Source organism: Drosophila pseudoobscura, chromosome 3 (assembly GCF_009870125.1).
Source record: "Drosophila pseudoobscura strain MV-25-SWS-2005 chromosome 3, UCI_Dpse_MV25, whole genome shotgun sequence".
NCBI lineage: Eukaryota > Metazoa > Arthropoda > Insecta > Diptera > Drosophilidae > Drosophila > Drosophila pseudoobscura.
Genome location: NC_046680.1, coordinates 4,132,564 through 4,159,977, shown reverse-complemented (window position 1 = coordinate 4,159,977; position 27,414 = coordinate 4,132,564). Strand labels below are relative to the sequence as shown.

Below are 27,414 nucleotides of genomic sequence, written 5' to 3'. Positions count from 1 at the left end.
TTTCTTAATTGCTACATGTGGAAATTGTGTGGAAATTTAGATATTCTACCTGCGCACTTAAATAACACACACAAGTCAAATCAATCAGTTCCGTCTGTTACGAGCCATCTTTTTGTCATGTAATATAAAATGAATTTTTATTTAATACTTCTTCTAACATAATACTATAAGAGTTTATACAAAAGCTGTATTGTGCGCAAAATAATCTAGTTTCGGTTTTACAGTTGTTTACACATTAATAAAGTCTTTTACGTCGCCTTGTAACGTTACTTAGAACTAGTAAAACTATTCAAAAAATGTATTATTACAAATGTTTAATAAATATTTACAACAAATGGCAATCAAGTCTGTGTTGCACACGAGGCACTTTTTTATATAAAATAGTTGTCGTTAAAATATAAATTGCAAGGCACTTATCGTAGACCACTAGGAAGTCAAACCAACAAGAACATTCAATGCTTTCGCGGTTTAAAAGTTGCACCCTTTCATATAAATTGTGAGGACTATCGTAGATCGATTTCGCTTTCTTTTTAAATGCATGTAGAACACACATACTTAGTAAACATACAATTTGTAATGGCGTCTTCAAGTAATAATATTAGGATTTGGTATCTGCTGAAATTTGCAGCTTGTTTTCGGCCAAACTCTTGAATAAAGTTAGTTATTACCGTCGCTATTTAGGTTCTCAGCCTCGGGTTCGTCGGGGCTCTGCTTCACCAGTCTATTCAGTTCTTCCTTTTTGGCTCGATTGAAGAACCCGAACTAAAATAGGACGAAACAAAGCTGTGAGTTAGGGCCTTAAACATTATTTACAATGGGATACACACCTTATAGAGGGCATAGCTTATCGCTGAGAGCAGAAGCAAGCCACCGATAATGGATACAATTATGATCCAGATGGGCAGGCGTGACTGCAGATGTTTGGATATCACATTTGGCTCAATCTTCCGATTGATGGAATACGAGCTGCCGGACAGGTCTCCCTTCTTCAACAAGTCCAGATCGGTCAGGATGACAAAGTACTCCCATGGATCCAATAAAATGGCATTGACTTCATTGAGGTCAACAGAGTAACGAACATTCAGGTTGACAGGCTTATCCGCTCTAAAGTTGTAGACACGCATCTCGGCTCGGATGCAGATCGTCATGTCTGGATCCCTGCAGTTAAATACAATTGTGCGATTCACCGGCAACTTGCCCTTAAAGTCCTCGCTGAGCAGGTCGTGCGCTTTGGCGTTTGAGATGCGAGCGTACTGCTCGCGGTTGGCAGTCACCGCTTTGAGATCACGCCGCTTGCGCGTCATGGAAGCGGTAGCCACCATATCAGAGTCCAGCTCTTGCCAAGACTGGTGTATATGACCACTAGTGGTAATATCGTATCCCTGTCCATTCTGTCTAATCACCGTTCGCTCCGTACTCTGGATGCCGCGCGTGGAGGAAATTTCTATTGGATCTAGGATGAGCATGGTGTTGTTCTGATCGAACAGCTCTATACCCAGCAGCTGAGCATCGTAGGTAGCCTGCATCTTCAATGTGGTCATGTTGATGATGGGTATGATGGCAGTTGATCCAGCAATTTTATACGCTATAGGTATATGAAAGGACAATGTCAAGTCGTCGATAATACTGGGGCCATTGCTCTTAATCTCGTAATTGTTGATTATTTCCGCGGAGTTTTTGTAGTGTTCCAAGTCAATTTGGCCATTTATTTGGCCCCTGTCAAAAGACAATAGAAACTTATGTTAATTCTTTGCCTGTACAGGCCACACGTTCCTTACCCAGTGGCGTCTATCTCGGTGTACTCCCTCAGGCTGATCACATTGGTCTGCCTGTTGTCCATGGGATTCTTTTCATATCCCGTACTGAACACCTCGGCGTTTATTATAAGTGCTAAACCACTCAGAGAGCTTACATCGAAGCTAATAGTAATGCCATCCCTATCTCCCTTGGCCAGCGGTCGCCCCCGGTTCAGATCGCAGACCATTCCAGTGTCGCTAACCCGGCAATTGCCCGGTATCTGAGCAAAGCTCAAGTGGGGCACGCTCGTCACATTGAATTGTGGCAGATAGGCGGTCTCTCCGTTGTTGGTGATCTCGTAGTTCAAGCGGAGAGTATTGCCACTCCCCAAGGTGTAGGTAGGGCTATAAAATAAGAATCTGTTAGAATATTACCAAACTAAATGGAAACTGATCGGGGTTACCTCACATCCTTGCTTTTCAGTTGTAAGTCTGCAATACAAATATCAGTTGCGCAACCCGTGCTGAATATGATCTTCTCAGTGTAGACCTTCGGCTCTGCGGGATCAACAGCGACACAGGTCTCGCAGAAATCTTCAAAATTTTGGGAAATTTTAATAATAATGACACTGTACCATTTTAAGAGCTTTGATCTCACCCTCAGAATCAGGGACTTTCTTTGTTAGTTCGTATTGCATCTCCAGTTCGATGGGTGTGAATATGTCCTTCTCGCTGTAGCGCACAACGCACTCAAAGACTCTGCACTGCTCAGTCAGTCCTGCGTCGACTGTGAAGCTCATTTCATGGCTTTGAGTCTGAGTAAACTTGGCCCGTTTCAACTGTGAATCGATGACGATGCGTATGGTCATCTCCTGCTTCTGGACTGCCGGCGCTGTGGCCGTTGTGGTTATTCCGTAGCAGGCTGTGATTGCCACCTTGTCCTGCTCCGGCTTGATTTCACGCGACTGTGATTTTACAGTAGCTTTTAACCTGACAACAGGATAGGCACGATACAAATACACGGCCTCAGCATTCGGAGCTCCGATTGCAAAGTCATTAAATCCATTGCCGTCGATGTCGGACCCACGGGAGAGGCCGTGGCCAAACATATGTTCTCCATACTTTGAAGGTTTGCCCGAAGGCGCATCCAGCCGCTGACTGGGCTGGTTCCGCAGACCGTGCTCGCTACCCAGGTAGATGAAAACCGATCCATTTCCCGCAAACGGCGCCCCGACAGCGATATCTGTTCAAAAGCGGAAACGAGCTAATTAAGCAAGTCCGAAATAGATGAAAGGACAACTACTAACCATTGTAGCCATCGTGATTAATGTCTCCCAGGCGGGTCAGCGTAGTCCCGAAGCGTGCCTTGCTGGCAATGGGCGATCGCAGCAGTTTCGACTCAAAATTGAACTGCAATCGATAGCATTTTGATTATTGGTTGGGTTATATTAGGTTAGTCACGTTATTACGGTGCCCTAACGAGGCGGGGCTCACGAAGCCCTACTCATACTCACAAAGCCCTTGTTGATAAAAACATAGATGGCACCGTTGTCGTGCGAGTCTTCCTGGGAGTGTTGGGGGGCTGAAATCACCACATCCGTCCTTCCATCGCCGTTGAGATCCTCGGCGAGGACCGAATAGCCGAAGTACTCCCCAAACTGCTCTCCACGGAACACGTGGAATTTCTTTATGGTCTTGCCCAGAACATCGAATATATATGCCTCGCCGGATTGTCTGTTGGCCTGCGGAGCGGTGGCCACGTACAGCAGAGTGGTTAGGTTCGTGCTGTCAAAGTAACCAGAGGCCACAGAATAGCCAAAGTAGGAGTCATCCTGTTGACCCCAGTTCTGTGGCTTGGGAATTTCCGGGACAAAGTTGTCGGGTGTGTAGTCATTGGAGTCGCTTTCCCGAGTCTTTCGGCGCAAAGCGCTGCTCGTGTCGCGCCGGCTGACGCTTGGGTTTTCTGCAGGGTCCACTCGCCCATAGAGTATCACCGATCCCTTCCAGGTATATATGCCCGGGGCACCAATTAGAAATTTGCTGTTGTCGTCCGAAACATGAGCACTCAGTCCCAGCTCGCCGAGTATGTAGTAGAAGTTGATTTCGTTGTTCTCCTGCACCACCTGATCCGTCTTTAGCCGCAACGGGGAAATCCGATTGACGTGCTCCGGACTGCCAGCCAGGGTGTTTTTCACCCAGTAGCAAACTCCATGCATATGGTAATCCTTTGTGCTGGGAGCATAAAATCGCGGGGCGCAAACCAGAAGCTTGTCCGCGTCGCTAGTGCCGCCGTCCATCGAGCCACCCAGCCACTGGAAGTCCTTTCGCTCCGAGTCGTAGGTGTACTCGCTGAACGGAGCGTCTCGGTTTCCATTGGGATCGAGGACATATGGGTTGCAGGAGCCGGTACTCAAGGAGCACCTGTAAATGGCGCCGGTCTCATTGATCTGGCGCTGTGACTCCAGGGACGACTGGGCGCGCGGGGCTCCTACAATGACACTGAAACGAGACAAGGGGAATCGAATTAGTCAGACTTTGGAGGCAGTTATTGTCTATGTATCATTCATTAGTCGATTTTTCCGTATAAATTTCTCTCAAGTGGAAAACGAGATAGCATATGAGACTGCCCATCGGGTGCGGTTTCTGATTCGCCTGGAGACGAAGCGCACGAGTATTTGCGATGTGCAACAGGGCAATCACTAGCGCTTTTAACTTAGCGGCGTTTGACTGTGGCAGCAGGCAATCTTATCGTAAAGCGCAGAAAACGGAGCTGGCAATGTTGGTTGATAACAAATTGGCATTGACTATTTTTTTAGCTTGAAAAGAACGAGTTTTGATGCCACAAATTTGACATAGTACATCCGACAAAGGTACGAACGTGCGACAGAGCGAATATTTGCATAGTTTCCAGCTCTACCCGCTGCCACCGCTCCAGACTTATACACCCACCCAGTGGGGGCAAGGCAGAGCTGGTATCTAAGAACAAAATATGTTTCTGCAGTCACCTCCTCGTTATGTGTAGATAATTGATATCGAGAGTATGACTTCATCGTTTGCACACGGTCTTCAACGTTTTGCACTGAACTGTGCTTCTTTGTCTTGTCGCTGAACCTCTCCTCTCAACAATTTCATTCACTTTTACTACTGCTACTATTTCGGAGTTCGATTGCCGCCAGCGTGAATCATCCGAACGCAATGCACAACCTGTTTACTCTAACGGACGGCCCTCTCGCTGTCGCTGCCCGCACCCAGCAGCTCCAAAGTCGCGGAGTTTCAGAGCTTCCAGAGTCTTCCCCGCCCACTTACCCATTCGGTCGCAGGCTCATGGTATAACCAAAATATGACGCACGCACTTTGGGCAAAGCGGTGGCGAACTGTGGATCGTTTATCTGCCTATTCGGACGAGGGGATAAGTTAAAGGCCCCTACGCTGCCCGCGAGACAGCAGAACAGCAGCAATACATCCCGAGTCAGGATCGACAAGTGACCTTGCCGCGCCATATCCGCACTTGTAGGTAACTTGTATAAGCCTTTTCGAAATATTGTTTAAATATACTGGTTAAAACTAGACAACTTCGATTTTAGGTGTACTATCACTATCACGCTGTCTTAGCACTAGCACTGAATGACGTGGAGAACCGCGTCCGCATCGAATGAAAGATGAAAGTTGAATAATCAAGTACCCGACCCGACCACCAGACGACTACCTCAATGAGAGCGCGAGCGCAAACGCGAACGCGAGGTGTAGAGAGCCCGACTGGGCCAGTTTGTGCCGTTGCTGAGAGAGAACCAAACCTCTCTCTTTCCTCTCACTGATTACTCACTTTACCGTTGTCGCTCATCCAGATTTCGAAATCGGTTCGCGGGAGAGCTACTGCTTCGAGGAGTATCTTTGTCAATTTTTATCCACAATATTAGTGATTTTAGCGAAACAGATTCATTGCAATCATTACACAAGTGGGTGGGTAGTTTTCGAACAGCCTCACGCCTGATTCATGCCGGATTTAATTGATACGAACTATTAAGATATCCAATATCTGTGTTTTTCCTAGTTTTGTAAGCTGAAAAAACTCCTCGGATTAGTCAGCGCCAATGACGATGCCCAATGGTCCCTAGGGTATACATACATATGTACATATGTAGATACGATTATGCTCGCCAACATTATAACATAGTAGCAAATGTGACAACACCGGTTGCGAGACACAGGCACATGGCAAACGGGCTACCGGCTCCAAAATGTCTTAATGCGAAGGAAAAGGAAAGGGAATGAAAACAGCCAGCCCAGTTTTGTTTTTGTTTCAACGAAGAAGTCTGGATGTGCGATATGAGCGGAACTTCTTGTTCCGTTGTTCCCCAAGAGTGAGTCATACCATGTAGACTGTCTCACACGCATACCCTACCCCGATCCCATGCCTGGCCCTTGTAAGTGCACCGAAGATGCTCGCTTTGTTTAAACAATGAACTGTTTATTTGAATGGGCAACAAGCCACGTTGGGACCACACAAATCTTCGCTCCATCGTCAGCGACATGAGTTCAGGAGCAGCGGCCAACAAATGTTCAAGAACAAAAGCTACCCCGCTACCCTGCTGCAGCGATTTTGGTTTGTTGGTTTTTTCGGAATCGGGTTTAATGACCAGGAGAAAAGCGGCTAAAAATATTTGTGTGGTGTCAAGTCGGTGTGGGAGGGGAGGAGGAACTTCGGCATGGGCATGGGGATGGATGAGGCGCCGCTGCAATACAGAATGCAGCTGTTGCGTTCGCCGACGCCGTAGTACCCCCATTACTCGGATTCTGATTGAAAAATTGTGTGACTCATGCAGCCTGTATTGGTTGCATGGCGACACTCATTTCCCCGTGCAGTTTTTTGACAGTTCGGACTCGAGTGACCACAGTCCGTGGAAATGGTAATATGTTTATACTCGGTACCCCGCTGCTCTCCAGGAAGCAATAGAAACCAACATTAGTTTTTCATTTTGGTCAACTTCAATTGATGTGAAATAAATTGCAGCTTGCCGTGATTTTACGCGCAATTTCCGTATATAATTAGGCTAGAGTACTCCATGATGGCAGCAGTAATTTGTACCTGGTAAAGTACCAGCAATAAAAAAAAAACTAGGGAACTCGGGAACGGTTGAAGAAATTGTACCAAGTAGCCTCACAGGTTTTTTGTGGCAATGGTAAATGGTGTAATATGGTACAGCTTCTAACGAGATTAACAAATCTCTGTTTGATTCTAAGCCAATGAAAATGCAATTCTAAAGATATGAATCAATCATTAATCTTTCTTCAATTAACATAAATACTTTTGAATGTGGGTGGATTTGACCACACATTGATAATTCTCTTCAATAATGTTTAGAATGAGAACGAACCCATAAAAGAAGAGTATCTCGTATCTCGTATTACTTGTGCTTAAAACTTTCTGATTTGAGCCGTCCTCTGAGGTGTGTGATGTCATTTCTGAGCAAAAGTCGCCGCCATCAGGTCTACATATCATATGATTCGAAGTACCTATGTACATACCTACAAAGTATGTAGGTCGCCCAAAAACACATAGAAAAGTGTTGGAGTTTGTCAGTTGTGTGGATCGTCGCCGAAGCCGAGACTTGATCTCGGATCTGTGGCAATTGAAACTGATGGCAATTGAAGCCAGTTTTTTGTTGTTATTTTTAGATATTGCTGTCTGAAGTGATATTGTTTTTGAGTGGTTTTCGGGCTGAGACTTTCCTACTCTACTTGTATTATTAGTTGCTGGGGCATGTTTATGCAGCTGCCCAGTCGAGATTAATGGCGGGGAAAAGATACCCACTTGCCGCCATGGAGCCATTTACGATTGCGGTTTTAGCACGCTACTCGTCAAGCTGAAGACAAATAAAAGTGGCTCTACCAGAACTTTTCTAATTTTGTCAATCCCATCTTTAACACCTCCAAACTATTTACTCGTACAGTACATACCATGTGCCACAAGTCTTAAAATATTGACAAAGGTGGTGACTCAAAGTACGGAATTGAAAAGAATTGGTTGTCTTTAAGCAAATCAACCGAACGGAAGGGAACGTATGCCAGTTATCGAAATGTGTGCATGGTATATATTCACACTGGGCCGGGGTGTTTGTCGAATTATTTACATATGTACAAACATTTCACTCCCCTGCCTCTATGCAACTCACCTGGTTGGACGTATCACCAGGGTGTATCCAAAGTAGGAGCTGCGCGTTTGGTTCAAGTGAAAACGCAAATGTTGCGGGGCGCCTAACACTAGGTTTGCACGCGGCGAAAAGTTAAAGGCATCAACCAGTAGGCCTGGCAGCAGATGCAACTGCAGGGACAGCGACACGAGTATCCAGAGACGGCAGATATCCATTTTAGTTGAAGTTAGTGATTGAAATTTCATCGAAATTCATTAAAAATTAAATTTTGCTCATTCGTAATTTCTCCTTAATTTATTTCGCGCTCTGCGAGCTCCGACATGCCATTAAATCACAGTTTTAAACAGATTCGCTCAGTCACAGTGACACAAGCCACTCGAAAAGCAGGATTTAGTACACATTTATTTATGATTTATTGAATTTAATTGACGCTCTCTACGCACACACTCGGGCACTTTATACTCGCATTGACGTTCGCTTATGTTAGCGTTCTCGCGAATTTATATTTATTAAATAAAGCCCGGCGAAGTCTCGCGCTTTCTTTCGGTCCGCTCTCAGATAGATACATATGAATCTACTTCTGCATGCTTGAGAGATTGAAACGAGGGAAACTGGTGTGATGTGATATCTGTCGCTGAGGTCGTGCCAAGTTGTAAGCTTTAATAATTACTGGTTTATATTATCTGCACAAATATGTTTTATTTCCGTAATCGCTGCCGCAACGCTAAATACAAACTAAGACGAGATCATGCGTGCAACCGAACTTTGTACGTCTTTTCACTCCCCGACGACTCCGAACCGAATGAATTGCGCTCGTGCTGCCGTCGCTGCCTCGGACTGTCTGGTGCTTGACTGTATTTGTCCACCCTACATATTTGTCAGAAGCAATGCAAAGTTCAAACGTATATTTATGTAAATATGGCATATTTTCAACTTTAATCAGTGCTTGTTTTGTTTGTGGTATTACCACAAACACAAGAACACTTGGAACTCAAGACCAGTAAATAAGCATTGAAACACGCCCTTCTGAAAGCACTTTCTCCAGCGAAGTACCATATTGCACATGGTTGTTCCAGATTGTTTTCGACCATTTCGTACGGTGGATCTTCTTGTGTGCATTGCAGGAAAGTGTGAGAGCCTGTGTACAATACAAACAAATTCGCCTCTTTACAGTCACCATGGAGAGGGGACTGGACTGTATAATTCTTATTGATCGGCGAGGGCTTTTACTCATTGCGAGCTGTACTCTTATGTGCATTTAAGATCACACATATTAAGTTATAATTAATATTTACCATGAGTATGAGACACCCCATCCCTTCGTCCATCGTCCATCGCCCATCGCCCATTGCAAGCGCGACAGTCAGCGTGCAAATGAAAATGAAAAGCATATGGCTGACATAAAGGATGCCGATCACGATTCTGATGTGGGTACACACCCGAAAAGTGCAGCTTATGGGGCTGCCACTGTCATTGAACTTGGGGCAAACTATATACATATGTACATATACAAACATAGATACAATAATGAAACTGCTTATCAGCTGGAACCAGCTCGAACATGTACATACATGCATGCCTCCATGTGTACAAAAACATACACATACATACATATGTACATATGTACCAGAATTGGGGTAGGTTTATTTATGATTCGGTGTCATGAAATTATACTAGTATCTACGAGGGTTCAGCGGATCAATTAGAGCGATCTCACAAGCATACAGTACAACAAATACACCATTCCGAGTGGCCGGACCTGATAAGCGGACAACCGCATTTAGTTCGGTTCGTTCTTGGCTGCATGGTGCATGGTGCTCAAGCGTGGGGGTCGGCTCTCAGTAATTGAATTTGTATGCAGTTTATCAAGACAATTGAAAAACAATAAAAGCCAATAGAGGGAAAGTGCGTTTCAGGCCACAGCGTCTGCTCGACTCTGCTGATAAGACCGCGCACAACAGATTTCCCCATTCCCAATCGACATGGTAAATGGTTTCTGCCTAATTCATAAATAAAGTTCTAGTTAGAAGTTGTAAACAACCAATAGTTTCACACTTTGGTTTATTCCCCAAACACAACGTAACGAAAAAAGCTCAAAATCCGGAGAGATCAAGGAAAAGGGAAATATCTGATGTTTCCAGATGGAAACATTAGAGTGGTAAGTGCTTTTGGCCGCGCTCCACCCCACCGTTTTTTTGGCGTCGCTGATATTGATATTGAAACGCTTTTGTAATTATGCGGCCGCCAGCCGATTTGACAGCAATTATGTGCCTGCCAACAACACAGCACACAACGCAAGTGCAGTAGAGCACTGAAACAGAAACAACTGCTCCCCTGAGGGGGCAACAGCCACAGCGGCACCTGCTGTTGCGCGGAGTAGGGGAAGGAAGGGAGGGGAAGTCATGATGTAGCGCATAATTGAAGTTCATGACCCAATGGTCGACGTCAGACGCCCCTCGTACGCGTCGTTTTTTGGAGCCAGAGCAGCTATTTCAGTACGGCTGAAAACGGGAGCACCAAGTGCAGACGCACACTTCTCAAGGCGCAAATTGAATGGTTGAAGTGAGTTTTAGCTTCGAAATGGGGTGCGAGTATGGGATGCAGTTGCCACTCTGTCAATAATTATCTGTCGTCACACTTGGCGGATGTTTGAGGCTCGACCACATAACTCCAGCTTGTGACGATTGCACTGCAAGCTGCACTGCATTTATCAGTGTTACTTGCCAGTACCGCGATTGCTCCGCAGTGTAGTCGGAGTCATGCTTTATTCAAAGCATAAATATGTGCATGTAGATAGGTAGAAGCTCAACCCAACGTTAGCTTGATGCGCAGCTGTGACAATGCTGTGAGGCAGCACCTTATTTGGGCACGGCACACCGGGGGACTTATAAATATCAAAAGGAAATCAATGCAGGTGTGCTCGCTTCTGACGTCATATAAGACGGATCGCTTTGTTGAACACATCAAAGGCGGACAAGTATCCCCTTAACGTCGAGGATGGGATAGGATTATTACAGTGTGTTCCGCGAATGTCTTTGGAAAGGTCAATAAAAATAAATGACCAACCAACCATCAACCCTTTTAAATGAAGGCCCAGCGCCGGCGTTAGGTTCTGCTCATAAAAAATGGGTGTCCGCAACTGATCTAGTGACCTAGTTGAAACCAAGAGTGAAAGAGTAGCCGGCTCTAGCACGCAACAAACACAGACGTCGCCGCCCACATAATGATACCTTTCAAGCGAAAATATCAGTCATAAAGTGTCTGCTGAAACACTTTCACAGCGAGCGGACAATGAGTATCAATACAACGGCCTTCCGGTGTGCCGGCGCCCCGCTTCAAACTGTCAAATCCAAATAGTGTCACACACATATCGAGTGTAATACGAGATGGACAAGCCATGTAGGCCCATACTGTATGTAATTGATACTTAAGTTGATCAAAAAAATTTGTTCACAGATTTTGGCTGACGGTCAACAGAAGCAATCTCGCATTTCAATTGTGGCAAAGTCAAACCTCATTGTTTGTCCGTGATGAGCGAACACGGCACTCGTTTGTTACGTTTGTCACGTTTTCGTCGTAAAATAATCAAACTATCTTTATGCTCTTTAAACATCACATAAAAATTATATTGCAGCTTGTCGCTGATGTTCCTCGCTCAGAATTCTGCTGTTGATATGCTTATACTGCATTTAAAATTCATATCATGAGGAGCTACATTAAAGAGACATCTCTCTACACTGGGGCGTCCCTAAAACACCGACAGCTGTGTCTCTGGGACTTCGAAATGATAGGATTCTTTTCATTTATATTAATATTATATTAAGAAGCAGAGAATACGCCAAAACAAGCAGTATGAGGGGTCGGTAGCGCAGTCGACGAAGCAGTTCAAGCAATGCAAGCAGTACAAGCACTACATACGTCATTACACAACATCTATTGCAGCAATCCAGGCAAACAATGACTTGAAAGGCGGACTGCATCGCACCCCCCAACGTCATCCCACCAGGAGCTACATATGTACATCACAATCTCAAAAAAGAGGTCGAAGAAGAAGCTGGTCCGCATCTATAAAGAATCACTTATTAAAAGACACTTTTGTATAAATTATTATCTTCCCATTTCTCAAGAATTTTTAGTACTAGTAAGCTTTCTAACCATTGGGGTAACATGGGTAAAAAACAAGGCAAGTTTAATTAGCACCAAGCAGATTTTAAAAGCGATTGCTCAACAGCGCATGGAATCGAATCTTTAATCAGAAACAATAGTCAAAATAAAAATCGTTGCGTTTGACCGGGTGCCTAGAGGATTGTTCATCCAGGGTCAAACAGTGATGCCCCCTGTCGCCGCTACTCTTCGCGCCTTATTTGGACGACCATCTTGAAGGAGGACTAAGTATTGGAGCAACTATCGTAAGAGTTCGCCTAGATGCCGATGACATAGTTATTCTAGGACAGACCAAAGACATTCCAATGATGATAGGGGTACGATAGGGGGAATGGACGTTAGACAAGCTAAATCAGTAATAATGGTGTACCGGAGTGGAGGGAGACTAGCAGCATGAGAAAAAAAGTTATTCCAATTTAATTATCTTCAAGTTCTCTCTGCCCACTATTGGCATCAAAAAGCACGTTATAGCCCAAGCTAAAGAAGCTAAGGGAAGCTAAGCTTAACTCAGCGTGGAGTAAGTAGCTTCGTAAACAGACGAAATGCAAGCCTCAGCTCAAAATGGAACGTTTTCGAAGTCATAGGCTGACGTATTCTTTGTTACGGTGCACAAGTGAGGGGAGGGAGACATTTGAAGGGAGGATACTGCAGAGATATTTCGCAAAAAGGATACTTAAATTAACCGACAGTTCAAAAAACTACATTTTGGCGATCGACCCAGGGCTGGAGGAGGGGCAAATAGACAGCTTAAGTCTTCACCTATGATATTTGTATTGGCGATCTTTGATATTCGCTCTTCGAAGCAGTAACCTCACTCTTGTTTGGCGGTTCTTAAAAGAAACATCCAGTAACGGCGCATCAACATGGCTTACACTAGGTAAACCGGTTGCCGGGCTTATAGACTCCTGGTCTGCCTTTGCCTTTGCAATCCATACGCCTTTGCCTTTGCAATCCCTACTCAAACCAGTTTGTCAATTAATTAAGAACTTTAAATTTTCGCGACCGAAGATTGGATTGGATAAGGGAGGCCAAAGGGAACGGAAAGGTGCAAGAACACCCGCCATACAATGATTCTGAAATGCCACATATGAAATCACAGGATCCCTCCAACAAGGACGGAGGCCGCAAAACTAAGTTTATTTAGTAAAATGGCTATTCCAATAATTTACAAGAACGATGCTTGTAGCGCTTTTAACAGGAAATTTGAAATTTTTGTATGGCGCCATCTATTGCTCAGAGAGAAAAGCGAACGATAAAACAGGAAAATTCTCTGTGGGAAATTCATCCTGACCTGTTAGAGGACTTTCCGCCCGAAGGCTGCCGTCCAAGAAAGAGCCAGGATGCTTAAGTGAGAGGTGCTACTAATATTTGGTTAAGTAGGATTTTGCATAGTGTGAAGTGGATTGGGTAAAATTTTGGTTTCCGGCAGTGTTTGCTCGCCGAGCAGTGGCTATGATATTCCCGTTCCTATGCCCTTTTAATTATTTACCATCCACAGCATTGTTGCTATATTTAAGGTCTAATATATATCTATTTATTCTGTTTTTTTACTTATTTTATATAATCAATGTTTTTGTTTTGTTTCTGTACGTTTATAACCCATGGGAAATGGTAAAATTTTCTTTTAGTGAATAAATGTATTTTATAATGTTCTAAACAGCGTAGAGTTTGACATCGGCTAACCCCAGGCCGTAGAACAGAGGCATTTGGATTCTGCCTGGGGGCAGGCTGGCCAATGGTAGCGAGGACAAGTCCGGCCTGAGATCGAGGCAGACTAACAGAACCAGCAGAGGCAAACTGATTGAGTTCTTCTCTCGTTTTTTTTGGGGATATCGAAATCAATGTTAAGTGGTATTCTCTATACCGGAAATTTAGCTTCTGCCTACAGCGCAAATCATTTAGAAGTAATAATGAAGGAAGACGAGCCTCAGCCGGAGTATCCCGAGAGCGCCCCTCGCCCATGCCCAAAACAAACAAAAGTAAATCTCCAACATCTTTCCTTTGGATGATTAGATGAAGAGGTCTCTGTAAATTCTGCGGCATGAATTTCCTTTTTCTTTATATTTTTACAAAACTTTGGACGGGCTTAATGCAATGCGGAACAACCAAATAAAAGAGCGCTGCCATTTCATCGTAAAATATAAGTTTAACAGCTTTATGAAACCTCGCATGATCAATAAATACAATTTTTAACTGCCTATTTTTAGGATGTAATTTCAAATTAAACTTTGATTTTTACAAATGAAATAACTGCGGCTGCCTTTCTGCTGTTCTCCCGCCAGGAGCACATTGGCCGCATATCGATCGTGCAAAGGATCGTGGCTCCGGGGCTCGTTGGGCCGGATGGCATTGTCATTGCTATCGACTGGTTGGTCGACGTCTAATGTTGTGCCGCTCCCGTTGTACGGCAAGAATATCTGTGCTGTTCCTTTTTCAATGGCCAGTTTGGCCATTCGCACTCCCGCTGGATCGGTTTGCAGGATTTCCTCGGCGAGCATTTGAAGCTGCCGTGCGTATATCGCATGCCAAAGCAGCGCCAAATTGTTCAATGCTAGTGAACTCAAACTCAAATGCCTGGAATCAGAACAACACTGTTGAAAATTTGTACCTGAACGCTCCTTCAAATCACCGCCTCTACAGAAGATGTCCGGTGTGAGACCCAGTTAATTCCGTCTAAGATTTCGCTAAAGGCATCATATGTGGAGGATCAAATGCTTTTATTTCTATTTGTGTTTGTGCGCTGTACTAGACAAGATAAATATAAATATATAAAATTAATATTTTCTGGAACCGAATATTAAAAGCGATGAATATAACCTTTTAAAATTTTAAATTTTGTTGGATGTTAACGATCAAATTTACCACAAGAATTCCAGAAGAATTTTTAACAAGAATTCTTGTAGTAAATGAGCTCCAAAAGTTGTGTCATGCACAAGCACACACATATAGCTACTCCTTAGCCGCATTTCAGAAACGGAACGCATCGCTGTATGCGTGTGGGAAACACTCTTATGCGCCTAAAACTGGGTGCTTAAACTGGAATAGACATACATATAATGCATTTCCATAATAGGAAAAGTTATGGTATGAATGACTATGAAATATGAACTATAGAAAACTCAAATAGGCGGCTAATATCTCACCAAAAATATTCAAAAAATTACAACTAAAATAAAAATATGTTAAATATATTAGTAAAATCAATTTACATAGGATCTACTGATTCTACATAGGATTAACAGAGTCTGAGGAGATAAATGATTCATAATCCTTCTTTAATTCCAGATGGAAGGCAGTGAACGCCTCTTGGCCTTCACTATACAGCCCTTCGACTTTACCATCGACATCTTGGGCGGCTGCTTTTTTGGACTTGCTCCTCCGCGAAAGAAGCGAGTATATCCGACCCCATTGAGTATATTTATTCCTGATCATCATCAATAGCGGATTCGATATACCCGTCCGGGCTTGGTGAAATACACCCCGTTCTAATGTTAATTTTGCACTTGTATAATTTTGCACCCTTTCCAAGACTGGTTGCTTCGTAAATATACAGCATGATCTAAATGCCTTTATTTTTTCAATCGCTCAAAAGAGCTTCTAAAAAGAAGCAAAACGACGGTAGAAAATGCGCGAGCCAAGGAGATCAAGACATCTTAAAGGCAACACCTGTCTTGTTAACACATCTGACAAGCTATAACAGTTATATATATCAACGTTCCGATAACCGATTCGAACATGTCAAATAGTGTTAAATTTATGTTAATGCAGCAATTATGATTCGTTTTGTTGTATAAAAGGCGAGCCAAATGTATCCGTTTTGAAAACGGCGAAATCTTGCTTTTTTGGAATAAAAATCGGACCATTTTTGTGAAAGTCAAAGCCAGAGCCTGCCTGTATGAGTAAAAGGTTTAATTTTGAACAATCTTTATTTAATTTTACGTGTCAAATGGCTTTTAATAGCCTATTTTAAAACTCATTATTTTAGCCCAATACTATCGGTGGATCGATTTTTTAGGTCAATAAATTCAAACCTGTCGAATGGCGCCAGCATCGTTGGTTTAACACGTATAAAGCTCACAACGTTCCCAATCCTATCTTGCATGTGAATTTAAATATATGAAATCTGTACAACTGGTTTTGCTGACTTTTTGTGGAACAAAAATTTCTTTGATCAATAAAATTCCACAACTGTGGAAGTCGAGTCTCAATGACTGTAAGCTTTGTATTGAAAGCTTTTGGTTGATACAAATAAATTACTTGACATGGCTCTGTGGCTACATCTAAAAACTACGATATAAACCAGAAATTCTACATTACCTATACATACTAATACACTAATACGAATAAAAGAGTTATACATTAGAAACATTAAATTTATTAGATATTACGGTCCATATGGATTATTATTTTACAGACTAGGCAAAAACAGTTGCAGCGCACCTCACAGGACATTGGCAAATAGGCACCCACGCTCGCTATCTTAGTAAGAGCATCTGGATGGGATAATAGCTGACATTACGACTCACGGCGCAGGAAAGGCGCATACCCAAGCTGTATCATGTCGGCCCGAATCCGGTGAGCGAGCCTGGTAGCCGCCTCTATATAATATACAGCTACATAATATACGCTATATACACCGAAAATGACCATTAAACATTCCATATCGATCCTAAAAAATCAACATATTTTATATTATACACAAAAGTAAATATGCACTTTAACAAAGTTCGATTTTGACAATGTAACTTAAGTCTTCCTTCTTCATGAAAATATCTTATTTCGTTCAGAAGCTAATAATTTATCGAGCTGAAATGGCCGAATGTCCCACTGTGCGTCGCGTGTCAGGTGTTTTTTCTCGATTTGGGACTATAGTATATAGTATAGTCTATTCGTAAACACTTTTAGGGAGACTTGCAAGTATGGAATGGATGCCAGCAGAACTCAGACGCAGATCTACGTATTCACCATGATTTTCGACCTAAGAGTTAGGTTAGGTAGAGGCGGCTGCCAGGCTCGCTCTGAGCCCGGCACACTTAGGCCGGTTTCCGCCCGTTCAGATACCGCTTGGGATCCTTCCCTCCCTGCAGTGGGATTTCATGTCAACAGTTGTCCCATCCAGATGCTCTTATAAAGTTTGCAATCTTTCTGGGACACAGCGTGGACATCTCCGAGATGTCGTTCAGGAAGGCGGACCTAAGAGTTATAGTGCCGGATTTATCCAGAAGGGTCGGACACGAAAAGACCCTGTCCTTCGGGTACCGACATATGTACCTTATTTGGTATATTAGATAATCGTTTCTTTCGTTTGAATACTCTTTGCTAGCGACCCCACCAGACAATTATCATAGCTGATTTAATCGCTGTATGATTTGCCTAATCCTTACTTCTCGTCCCACGAAGCTCGCTGCTACTGATCAGTCTATAGCCCCATCTCTTCCAAAATATCTTACTGGTATACATATGTACATATGTAAGGGCGCACCCTTATTGGTGGTACCTCGTTACGCACTTACCAATGCACGGAGCGCACTCGACGCCGCCTCCGATGGCCGTCGCAAAGAAGTACTCCACGCTGCTCAGCTCGCGATCGGTGTAGGAGAAGGTCTGGCTGGCGCCACAGCATTCCGACTTGGTGATGTTCGTGGAGAATATCTGGCTGCACTTGCCGCTGCCCAGGTGGGTCTGCCAGCAGGTGCCGGCTGCGGAGGGAGGAGAGCAAGATTTGGGCAGAATTTTATTAGAATTAGAATGAAACAGTCGACCTTAGCGATACGACATGCGCTGAGAGATTCCATTGAATCCTCCCCTCCAGATTTAGAAGGCCTGGAAATAGCCACCGTAAATATTGGCGTGTTTACTAAATGGAATCCGTGGGGAGAGTTCCTGCCGCTAACTATCTTGAGGCAGAAGTCGTTCCAACGATCCCAAATATCGCAGCATGCTGGAGGGAGAATTCGCGGGCCGGTCTTTCTGATCTGTTGATATGTTTGTTTTGTTTTGATCGACCCGGCATGCCAAGCAGTGAATGCGATACCGCCGACCGTTGCCGTAAACAAACAACAGCTCTGCCGTGAGAAATTGCGTCATATTTGACTAAAATGTGTCACATTTGTCGTTCGATCCGCCGGGGCAAGGCCGAGGCAGCGACCGACGCACAGCTGCAGGCACGAAGTGAGAGGAGAGGAGATACATTTGGAGACACAGATGGGATGCCATGAACGGATTCAGGGAAATATCGAAATATATGATTTTGGGTCATTCTCTCCTCCAAGCAAGTGTGAGTCAGAAAAAGTATCTGGACACTTACCCGCCGCCGGCCGCATATTCAGTAGCAGCAATCCTAAAGCAAACAGAGCCATCGACACCGCTTGAGAAGTGGCTCGCAGGCGGCTCCTCCTCCGATGTGGACTAGAACCAGATAGGGGCTTCTGTTTGCCTTGCTGCTTATGGTGTTCACGTGCCATTGACACCTCGTCACTTGGATCGCGAGTACCGGGCGTGCGTCTATGTCTCACTCGGTCCGCATTGACGTCACGGCCATGGTCGCCAGCAGCCCTGACACAGCCATCGTCTTTCCCGTCACTGGCCAATTCTTGCAGAGAGTTCCATGCGATTACTATAAATAAACTTAGAATTGATCTACTTTTGTGGCTAGTAGTTGTCGTCGATGTCGATGCCACTGCCGTTGCGGCCGATTCTGATGCTGCTGACGTCTTTGACATTGTTGCCGCTAATTGGTTCGGTGGTGTACGCGCTTCCGCTGATGCCACAGGAAGTGCGCGGATCGTCGGCATTTCTCTGCGTTTGAATTTGTAATTTGATTTTAAAAATGTCAAATGGTTGTGGCTGTTCGTTTGATGGTGATGAGGCATGACCAGGCGATGGAGAACGGCCAAAGCTGAGGATAAAAGACGCACGCGCAAAAAAGAGGATGAGATGATGCATGAGTTCAGTTGCAAGTTCCAGGTTCCATTATAAAATGCACAAAGTTCTTGGGATGGAGTTCTTGGGCATCGCTCTCGCAATGCAGGGAGGGAGTGCGAGTGCAGCCACTTGGCCGAAGAACTCGCTTCGGGCACACAATCTTTTGTACAAGAACGACAAAACGGCAGAGAGCCAACAATTAAGTCTCAAACGTTAAGTTGACATTGAGCAGGCGGTTTTCAAAATGCGACTACTAAAAATAAAGAACCTGTTGCTGTCGCCGCTTGTAGTAGTCGTGGCGTTGTTGCCTTGCCGCACATTATGCAGCCGCGTCCACCTCCGTCTGGCTCTGAAAGACCGTCTCTGCCCCCACCTCTGTGTCTGTCTGTCTGTCTGCCTGTTTGTTTGTTTGGTTGTTTGCTTGGGTCGCTAGTTTGGCATTTGCTTTACTTTGGCTGCCATCGCGGCTGCCATTGCAATCGTCATGGCACTAAGGACGTGCTCGAGACAACATATGCAGGGATGGGGTAGGCCGGAGCAGACATGCAACAATTTCTGCCCAGAGAGGCCAATGAAACGTGACTGTAGTGTGGTTTTTCTCAAGTATCCTAATTTGGCCGACTCGCGAACGTCCTTGAGGCGATGACAACAACCGCCTCCTCGTCCTCACGGAGGCAGCGGCGGAGCCCTAATAGATTAGCCCACTGGAAGCGGTTCCCCCCGAGTGCGGGCCGCCACTTTCGAAAGTTCAGCAGCTCGAACGGCTCCTGCTGCGGATGTTGCCGTTGCATGCAGCTGCAGCAGGCACCACCAGCATGCAGGCAGGCGTGCTGCCTGCCCTTTTCAGGTGAACACTTAATGACCCACTGCGTCATGGTTCCTGTCCAAGCCAGTGTCCGTCGTTTGGACCGAAAATTATGGCGTTAGCATGCGCTGTGACATTTTGTAGGACGCTCCAACTGCAGTTTCGTCTCTCCGTCTGTGCCCACAGCCGTCGCACACGCACACGTACACGCACACTGAGGCAGGAACATCCACACAGTTGCACTGGAGCTGGAGCTGGGGCTGGAGCTCAAGCTGCATTCCTGCGTTGGAGCGGAAAGACGCCTGCCCGGTGGCTATTTTTAGACCTGGTGCAGTCAATGGGTTTGCACTAGTATAACCGCTGCGGAAGCTATCGCAAATAACTTTTTTACTACTCTTACCGATGCACCGATGTACTGATGCACCGACACGTGCAGAGAGAGGGAGTCTGTCCTAACGAGTGTGTCTAACATTTAGATAGATCTGACATGATCTGGGATATGGGACTTGGGGTCTCTTCATGGTCCTTCGAATGATCGGCTTGTGTCAGCAGAGCTTTTGTTTGCGTGCGAGTCGAAATTTTGGGCCTTTACTGTACTCGGAGATATCGCGAATTCCTCAGAGCTTGCAGGCACTTCTTTCGGGGCCCGTGGAGCCAACAGTGAGGAACGGAGCGGCCACGCCAGAGGCACAGCAACCAAAAATGCAAGGAGCGCCGCAGCAACAGAAAGCAGCAAGCAGCAAGCAGCAAGAGCAGGGCATAAAATGCATTCTCGCCAGCAGCAACTGCATTGCCAAACACAATATCACGCATACACAACCGCAATCCCACTGATAAACACACACACACACACAGACACACACAGAAACACAGACACACACACACACACCGCACATACAGTTTTGGAGAGTTTGGGGTTTGGGTCTGTCTGGATACAGCGAATGCCTTCTCGAGATGCAGTTTGACCGTTGGCCGCCGCTTCTAAAGACCTGTTTTTATGTTTTTGGGCATTTATTCTGGACCTTTTTTTTGCTCATTTTTGTTTGTATTGAATTGCATCTTTTGCTGCGCCGATCAGAGTCTGCTGATGCACTTGAGCAACAAGTGCATAATTTCAACCTTAAGACCGTAGCTGGCCAAAAAAAGCATCAAGCGTGGTGCTGAGTTTCACTGCGGTTCCAGAGCCTCCCTTGAAAGGTATTCCAGTATAGGAAACGTAGGAAACCGCCTTTAGTTACATTTGCATTTTGTATTTTGCATACTCGTATTAGATTAGCCCGCTCGCATGTCAACTCCCATCCCGGTCCACCACTCCTCAGTGCGTATCATGTTATAAGTCGCAAGGAGTCGGAGTCTAAGGCGGAGTCGTAGTCGGAGCATGCACTGAAGCACGTGCTATGCGTGTAGCCAGAAAACTGATCTCCCAGATAGAGCTCAGTACATTTGGGAAACAATGTTGCGCTGCTCAAAAAGCACAGCGAGGAAGTTGAACCCAGCTCCAAAGCTGTTGAGGATGGGATAAGTTGGGATTAAGTTGGTCGACAGCTGCAGCACCCCGTCCCCCGTGAAGCCTTCAGCGAGTGACTTTGAGCCCTATTCCTGTGCCCCCATTCCATTCACGCTTTTCCCAGGCTAGGCGATTGCGCAATAGGGGCGGAGGGGACTCAGGACTGATCCAGCTATTTAAAGCACTGTCCGTTCCGCGGAACACCGAATGTCTTATGTTTACGAGTGTGTGCTCTTCTGTGTGCGTTTGCCCTGCCCTGCCACACTGACGTGTGGGCTCAAATCAGAAAAGGGTCAACATATTTGGTTTCATAAATAACAAACAGCCCGCCAAACCGATACCGTTCCAGACTCTCTGGAGTGGAGCTTCTAAGGAAACTGTTTGTCATCTGCCGGGGCGGACGCGGAGCCAGCAAAAACAGGAAATTCATTTCGACAAAGTCAGCAGTTTTGGCGCGAGATTAATGACTTCTGGACAGCGCCCCCACCCTCGCGCCCTTTCAGCGCCTGCCCCTCATTCCACCATTTGCATATGACAGCGGCAGCCACAGCAGCAGCAACAACAACAGCAGCAGCAGCAGCAGCAGCCATAGCGGCAGCAGCAGCAGTAGCAAAAGCAGGAGCTGGTCGTTTGTTATGCAAGCAGTAAATTTTCAATAAATATACATAGGATAGGCGCACAAACAAACCAAACCAAAACAAAAATTGAATTGACGGACTGCCGGCGCGGATGCCACAGCATTCCACCAGAACAGCAGCTGATACCCGGGACGGAGGGACAGGCGACTTTGAGCACTTTGAAGCCTAAGTATCCAAGAAGATGTTTGTTTTTGGAGAGCTCACGCATCGCGTCACGCGTTAGTGGCCGCACTGCACATTGCACATACGCAGCGTTGGCCGAAAACCCGCCACTCGAGAGGGTCTTATTTGATGAGCCCGTGTATGCACCGTGCACTGTACGATCTAAGGCCAGTCGACTCATTTACAGGCATCAGCGGGAGTGGAAGCGGGAGCGGGATCGGTAGCCGCAAAAATACAAAAAGTAAACAGGAAATCGGCAGGATCGCAGAGCTGGAAGAGAGCGTGAAATCGCTGTTTGCTTTTTCTGGAATGGTATGCTATTGGTTTTTCCTCCCATTATTTTTTTGCCCTCTAATACTCCGTAGTACTCGTACTCGTTTCTGTCTCCGAGTCGGACAGGCAGAGGCAGGGCTTGCAGACACAGCAAACCGCACAGGCCCAGGCCCAGGCCCAGGCACAGGCATAAGACTGTAGGACCGTCTCGTCGGGCAAATAAAAATAAATATCGGCTCACATGAAATCCGAGCTCTTATTGAGTCTGTCGATCGCGCCCTTCCCTCTGTTGACAACTATGCAAGAATTTTGTTATTGTCTGAGATGTGCAATTATCGTAGAAGAGTTTTTCTGCCACTGAAGTGGTACCAATAAGTGGGAATGAAAATGGCGACCTACTCCGAAAGTTGTGCCCACGCAATGGTGTCAATGAATAATGAAAATTTCATCCCCGAGAGCGGACCTCTTCTGTCTCTTATCTCACCTTTTCAGCGTTTGTTTAGCGATGATTAGCACCGCTCTGTGGCGGCTCACAGACTGGCTGCGACCACGCGAAAATTGTCGATGGGTTTTGGCTAGTGGCTAGTGGCTAATGGCTCTACTTTTACATCTTGTTTTATCAGCTCGTTGGCCTGTCTTCAACACTTGTGCAAAATGCAACTCAAAAAAATTATAAAACCGAATGAACCGAATACAACACAAAAATATTTCGTGGCCAGAACAGAAGTGAACGTAATTGAAAATGGGTAATTGAAAATGGAAAACTGCAAGCTCGACAACGATTTGTGTTTTGCTTCCGCTAGCTGATCGCTCTTTTCGCCGAGCTTTCTGAAGCAAACGATTCTCGGAAGTTTTCGCGTGCTCCGCACTTGTCTGATTTGGAACACTACTCTAATATAACGTCTTTGCCGAATCACAGAGTACGGTAAGTACTGAACGTTTAACTTTAACTGTCCGCGGCGACACCAATTTCCGTTGTTTCCTTTTCCGCGGCCGTTAAAATTGTGCCAAACAGTGCGGCAGTGCTAACATTAACATCCAATGAGTGGGAAAAAGTCTCTCAAGTCGGAGCTGGATTCGGGTTTGAGTTCGACGTGATTGCGTTTTGTATGGCAAAATCACTCAAAGTCAAAACGCATCGAACCGCATTGCTCAAACCAAGTGGTTGCGTTGCGTATGAACAATCACGCTCAAACCAAACGCTCACACCACAGAGCGAGAGAGAAAAATGTAAGAGTCATTAACATAAAATTTAACATTGGACGTGTTTAACTTAACATTGGCCATGCACTATGAATGAACTTAAAACAACATATAGCGGCTGCCAGTATAAGAAGTATAACAATAAGATCGCTTTAAAAACATTAACCATATTTGTATATTGGTAAGTTTTTTTTTATACCCGGTACTCGAAGAGTTAAGGGGTAAGGGACTAGTTTTGTGGTGGATTGGCATCAATAGCCGAGTCGAGTGACTGTCGGTCATTCCGCTCTTCTTGTTCGACGCCTAGTCCTCTGAGACTAAGAGGAAAAGCAACAGTTTTGTTTGTAGACTCGTGAGATATCACACTGAATCAAGCTTTTTTACAAGTTTTGCCACGCCGCCTACCCCACCCACAAAAGGCGAAAATCTGTGGCATCCACAATTTGCGTATTTCTATACGCATAATCATAACGAATGACCATATCTACCAGATGGCTGAGTCTAGGGAGGGCAGCGAGATATAAAGGCTGGTGTTGGTAGCGGAATGCAGAACAGTATCGTAAAAATGGCCAGAGATAAAGTATTTTAAGACTCTAATCAGATAGGTCATCAGACGGAAAAAGGATTAACGAAGTGCAATAATTAACATTAGAGCAGATGTAGCTTGCGGTTTTATGTCTATAGCTTTGTCTATATCTCTATATGATTCCCGTTCCTGACATGCCAAATTGAGATCGCGGTCTGTGTTGCCTTCCCTACCAATAATTCCCCCTCCCCATTAACCCACATATCCCACATATAGTCCCTTTTGCGAACGGCGATACCAATATAGATATATAGAGAGAAAGAGCAAGTGGCAGTCTTGGGTTCGGATGACAATTCTAGGCCTTTACGTATAAAATAAATTGAATAGTTTACATAAATCCCTAGTAAAAAATGGCCATAATACCTCCTGGCACGTCACCGAGCCATAACGCAGCATCACATCATATCGATCAATATCCAAACGTGAAACTGACGATCTAATATGTTGGTAGGAAAAACTCGCCCAGGCCATAGCGGAAGAGCCACGCTATGCCAACCGTAAGAATTATTTTCTAAAGCTTCGTGTCAGTAAATTATAATTTCTAGGGCTTCTTCTGACGGTTTCAATAATAGAGTCCGAGCTAACACTTTTTAAGGCTCCTGCAAGAACAGAAGAGGCCCATATCGCTTGTAGTAGTCGCCGATCTACTGATATTTTGGCGTATAACTGGCCCGATCGCGAGGCTAACTTCATGGTTCTTATTACATGTTCCCATGAAGCAACAATGCTATTTTGCCCCTCATCTCGACATATCTCTTACTGTGTAAAATGATAATGATTTTCAAAACTTTCTGTAGTGGTGATGAGTACCGAAAAAATACGAAATGTAATGCAGAGAAAAGGCATAATTGAAGCAAGCAGAGCAATGGTTGACAAGGCAAAAGTAAAGGTAACAACAACAAAAAACGAACAAAGCCCATATTAGTACTACTATTATCTTGACCGCAACTGTATGTCCAAATCTCGTCCAAAGGTTCCCACAAGTGCCGGAGTGTCGACGCTCATTAAATCCAGCGAAATCATGCCGCGACTGTATAGAAAACATATCGCTGCTATCCTCAGCCTTAACTGTCTATTGTTTGGCCGAGCAAAGCGGCGTGCAGCGCGAAAAACGATTTCTTTATGGTGCAAACAGCGTCATAAGTTAGATGTATTTGCCAGATACTCGCAGAAACACACTGCACGTCGCTGCCAAGATGCACCTCTGAGGGAAATAAAGACATTGAATGGCTTGGATGTCATTTCGGCATGGAGCGTTTTATTAGGAAATGGCGTGCTGGTGCGTATTAAGCCAGCCGTTGATAACATAACGGTGGCAACTCTTTACTCTCCTGGCCACCATCCCCCCATTCCCACCTTCGACCCAGCTAATGATAGCCGCCAGGCAGTGGCTTGTGTGTGCCTGGTGCCTGTCTGCCACATTGACGGGTATTTATTGAAAGTGCATCTGATGGGGAATATGGACAGTGCGAATCTGTGAGACAGCGAGGCAGCGGCGGGCATGCTGCCCAACCCTGCTCGTGCATGAGTGAATGGAATCACGTTCGCTTGAGTCATGCCGATGCACACATATTTATATTTGGCGGTGCATCCACCCCCACCCCTCTGAAAAGCCAATTGAAAATCAAAATTCAAAAATCGAAATTCCCACTAATTTCAGTTCTCTACGTGTTCTGCGTAGTAGTTCAATAATTTTGATTTTATGAATGAGATTTTTCTGTATGTTTTCTGTACGGCCGTCACATCCAATCAAATCAAAATGTTAAATTCACTTCAAAGCAAACACATTTTTGCAACTTCCGTCCGTCATATTTGAGCTGCAGCCGGAAATGATGAGTGGGAAAAATATGTACGAGTAGAGTAAAAATCTTCATAACGTTTAGCTATCAGTCACACAGATCGAATGTTGTCGTTCATTGCAGCGCAATTTCAGGATCTTTGGCGATTCAGTTTACGTTTCTCACGACAATTAGTACCAGCAAGTAGCAGGTGAGCAGGAGAGCAGGTGACCAGCAAAGGACACTGTAGCTGGACTGGGGCGGCTCAAGTGACGGTAATTTGCGGTGCCTCAAGGATATTTGATGACAAAAGGAAATTGCTTTGTGCTAATCTGTCTGCCTGCTGGCCCGTCTAGACTATGAGTGATTTCTGCCGGCCTGATGTATGCCGGCCGTGTGTGGCACAGTCCGCTTAGGCTTTCTTGGCTGTCGGCACTTTACATCAAAGTAAAAGCCATTGCGATTGGCTAGACAGCGCTTTATAATCCTCTCCTCGTTAGTTGGATTACATTCGGTTTCCCCCACAAATGCTTGTGTGTTTATATTCATTCACACACACGCACACGACACAAGATTGCCAATGTAAATGAAATAAAGCAAAAATTAGCAAGCGAAATAATATATCTTCTCACCAGGTAAAAACCATTCTAATACCCAATGCTCAAAACGTGTATGGGGGTATATTAGATTTGTGGGGAAAGTGGATGTGTGTAACGTCAAGAAAGAAGCGTTTCCGAACCAAAAAGATCAGAATCAATAGCCGAGTCGATAGAGCCTTGTTTGTCCGTCCGTCCGTCCGCCTTATCAGACGCCTAGGTCTCATAGACTCATAAGAGTTGGATCAACGAAATTTTGTGTCCAGACTCCTGTGATATTACAATGTTACAAGTGTTACAACTGTTACAAAGAACGAAAATTGAGGAATAGTGACTTAGTATCGGGTATAAATATAGATTCGCGGCCGTAGCGTCGACTCACAACGTTACCTTATTTTTTTATACCCGATACTCAAAATGATTATTGGGGTATATTAGATTTGTGGTAAAAGTGGATGTGTGTAACGTCCAGAAGGAATCGTTTCCGACCCCATAAAGTATATATATTCTTGATCCATGTCTGTCTGTCCGTCCGTCTGTCCGTCCGTCCGTCTGTCCGTCCCCTGTGGCATCCACATTTTTAAAGATACGATAAAAGCAAAAACGCAGAATCGTAGAGGATGACTATATGTTCTAGAGTGTAAAATTTCAACCAGATCGTATAATTATTATAGCCAGAATCAAGAAAACAATTTTATTCTATCTCGCTCTGTCTCTCTCTAACACACAGGTTTCATGGTCGGTTTTGCCAATTGCAAAATATGAGTTCAAGGATCTCAGAACCTATGAGAGCCAGAGCAACCAACTTTGGTATCCACACTCCTGTGATATCGGACCTTGACCGTTTCGTGTCCAAATTTCGCCACACCCCCTTCCGCCCCCGCAAAGGA

The 27,414-nt window shown here is 44.9% G+C and overlaps 1 protein-coding gene across 4 annotated transcripts; it reads right to left on the bottom strand.

Moving 5' to 3' along the window:
• Nucleotides 1–109: 109 nt before the first annotated feature.
• On the bottom strand, nt 110–23,376 carry scb (scab). 4 transcript variants are annotated; one of them, XM_033379144.1, is made up of 10 exons: nt 22,846–23,376; nt 18,360–18,950; nt 17,566–17,751; nt 3,251–4,235; nt 3,044–3,146; nt 2,395–2,979; nt 2,201–2,330; nt 1,779–2,141; nt 828–1,716; nt 110–762 (listed from the first exon to the last, which is right to left on the bottom strand). In XM_033379144.1, the coding sequence occupies exons 3-10, from the start codon at nt 17,673–17,675 to the stop codon at nt 658–660; spliced, it is 3,270 nt and encodes a 1,089-aa protein (XP_033235035.1). In that variant the 5' UTR covers nt 17,676–17,751; nt 18,360–18,950; nt 22,846–23,376; the 3' UTR covers nt 110–657. The 4 variants fall into 4 exon arrangements, with proteins under 4 accessions (XP_033235035.1, XP_033235036.1, XP_001360105.3 ...); XM_033379145.1 differs by having other exon boundaries at nt 18,360–18,850; XM_001360068.4 differs by lacking the exons at nt 17,566–17,751; nt 18,360–18,950; nt 22,846–23,376 and adding an exon at nt 7,910–8,696.
• Nucleotides 23,377–27,414: the final 4,038 nt, after the last annotated feature.

Excerpts from the sequence above, each read along its gene's own strand:
- scb (XM_001360068.4), bottom strand. The coding sequence starts at position 8,133 with ATGAAATTTCAATCACTAACTTCAACTAAAATGGATATCTGCCGTCTC. Across the intron at positions 2,142-2,200 it reads CTGAAAAGCAAGGATGTGAG|CCCTACCTACACCTTGGGGA; the intron begins GTAACCCCGATC and ends CTTATTTTATAG. Across the intron at positions 1,717-1,778 it reads ACCGAGATAGACGCCACTGG|GGGCCAAATAAATGGCCAAA; the intron begins GTAAGGAACGTG and ends GTCTTTTGACAG.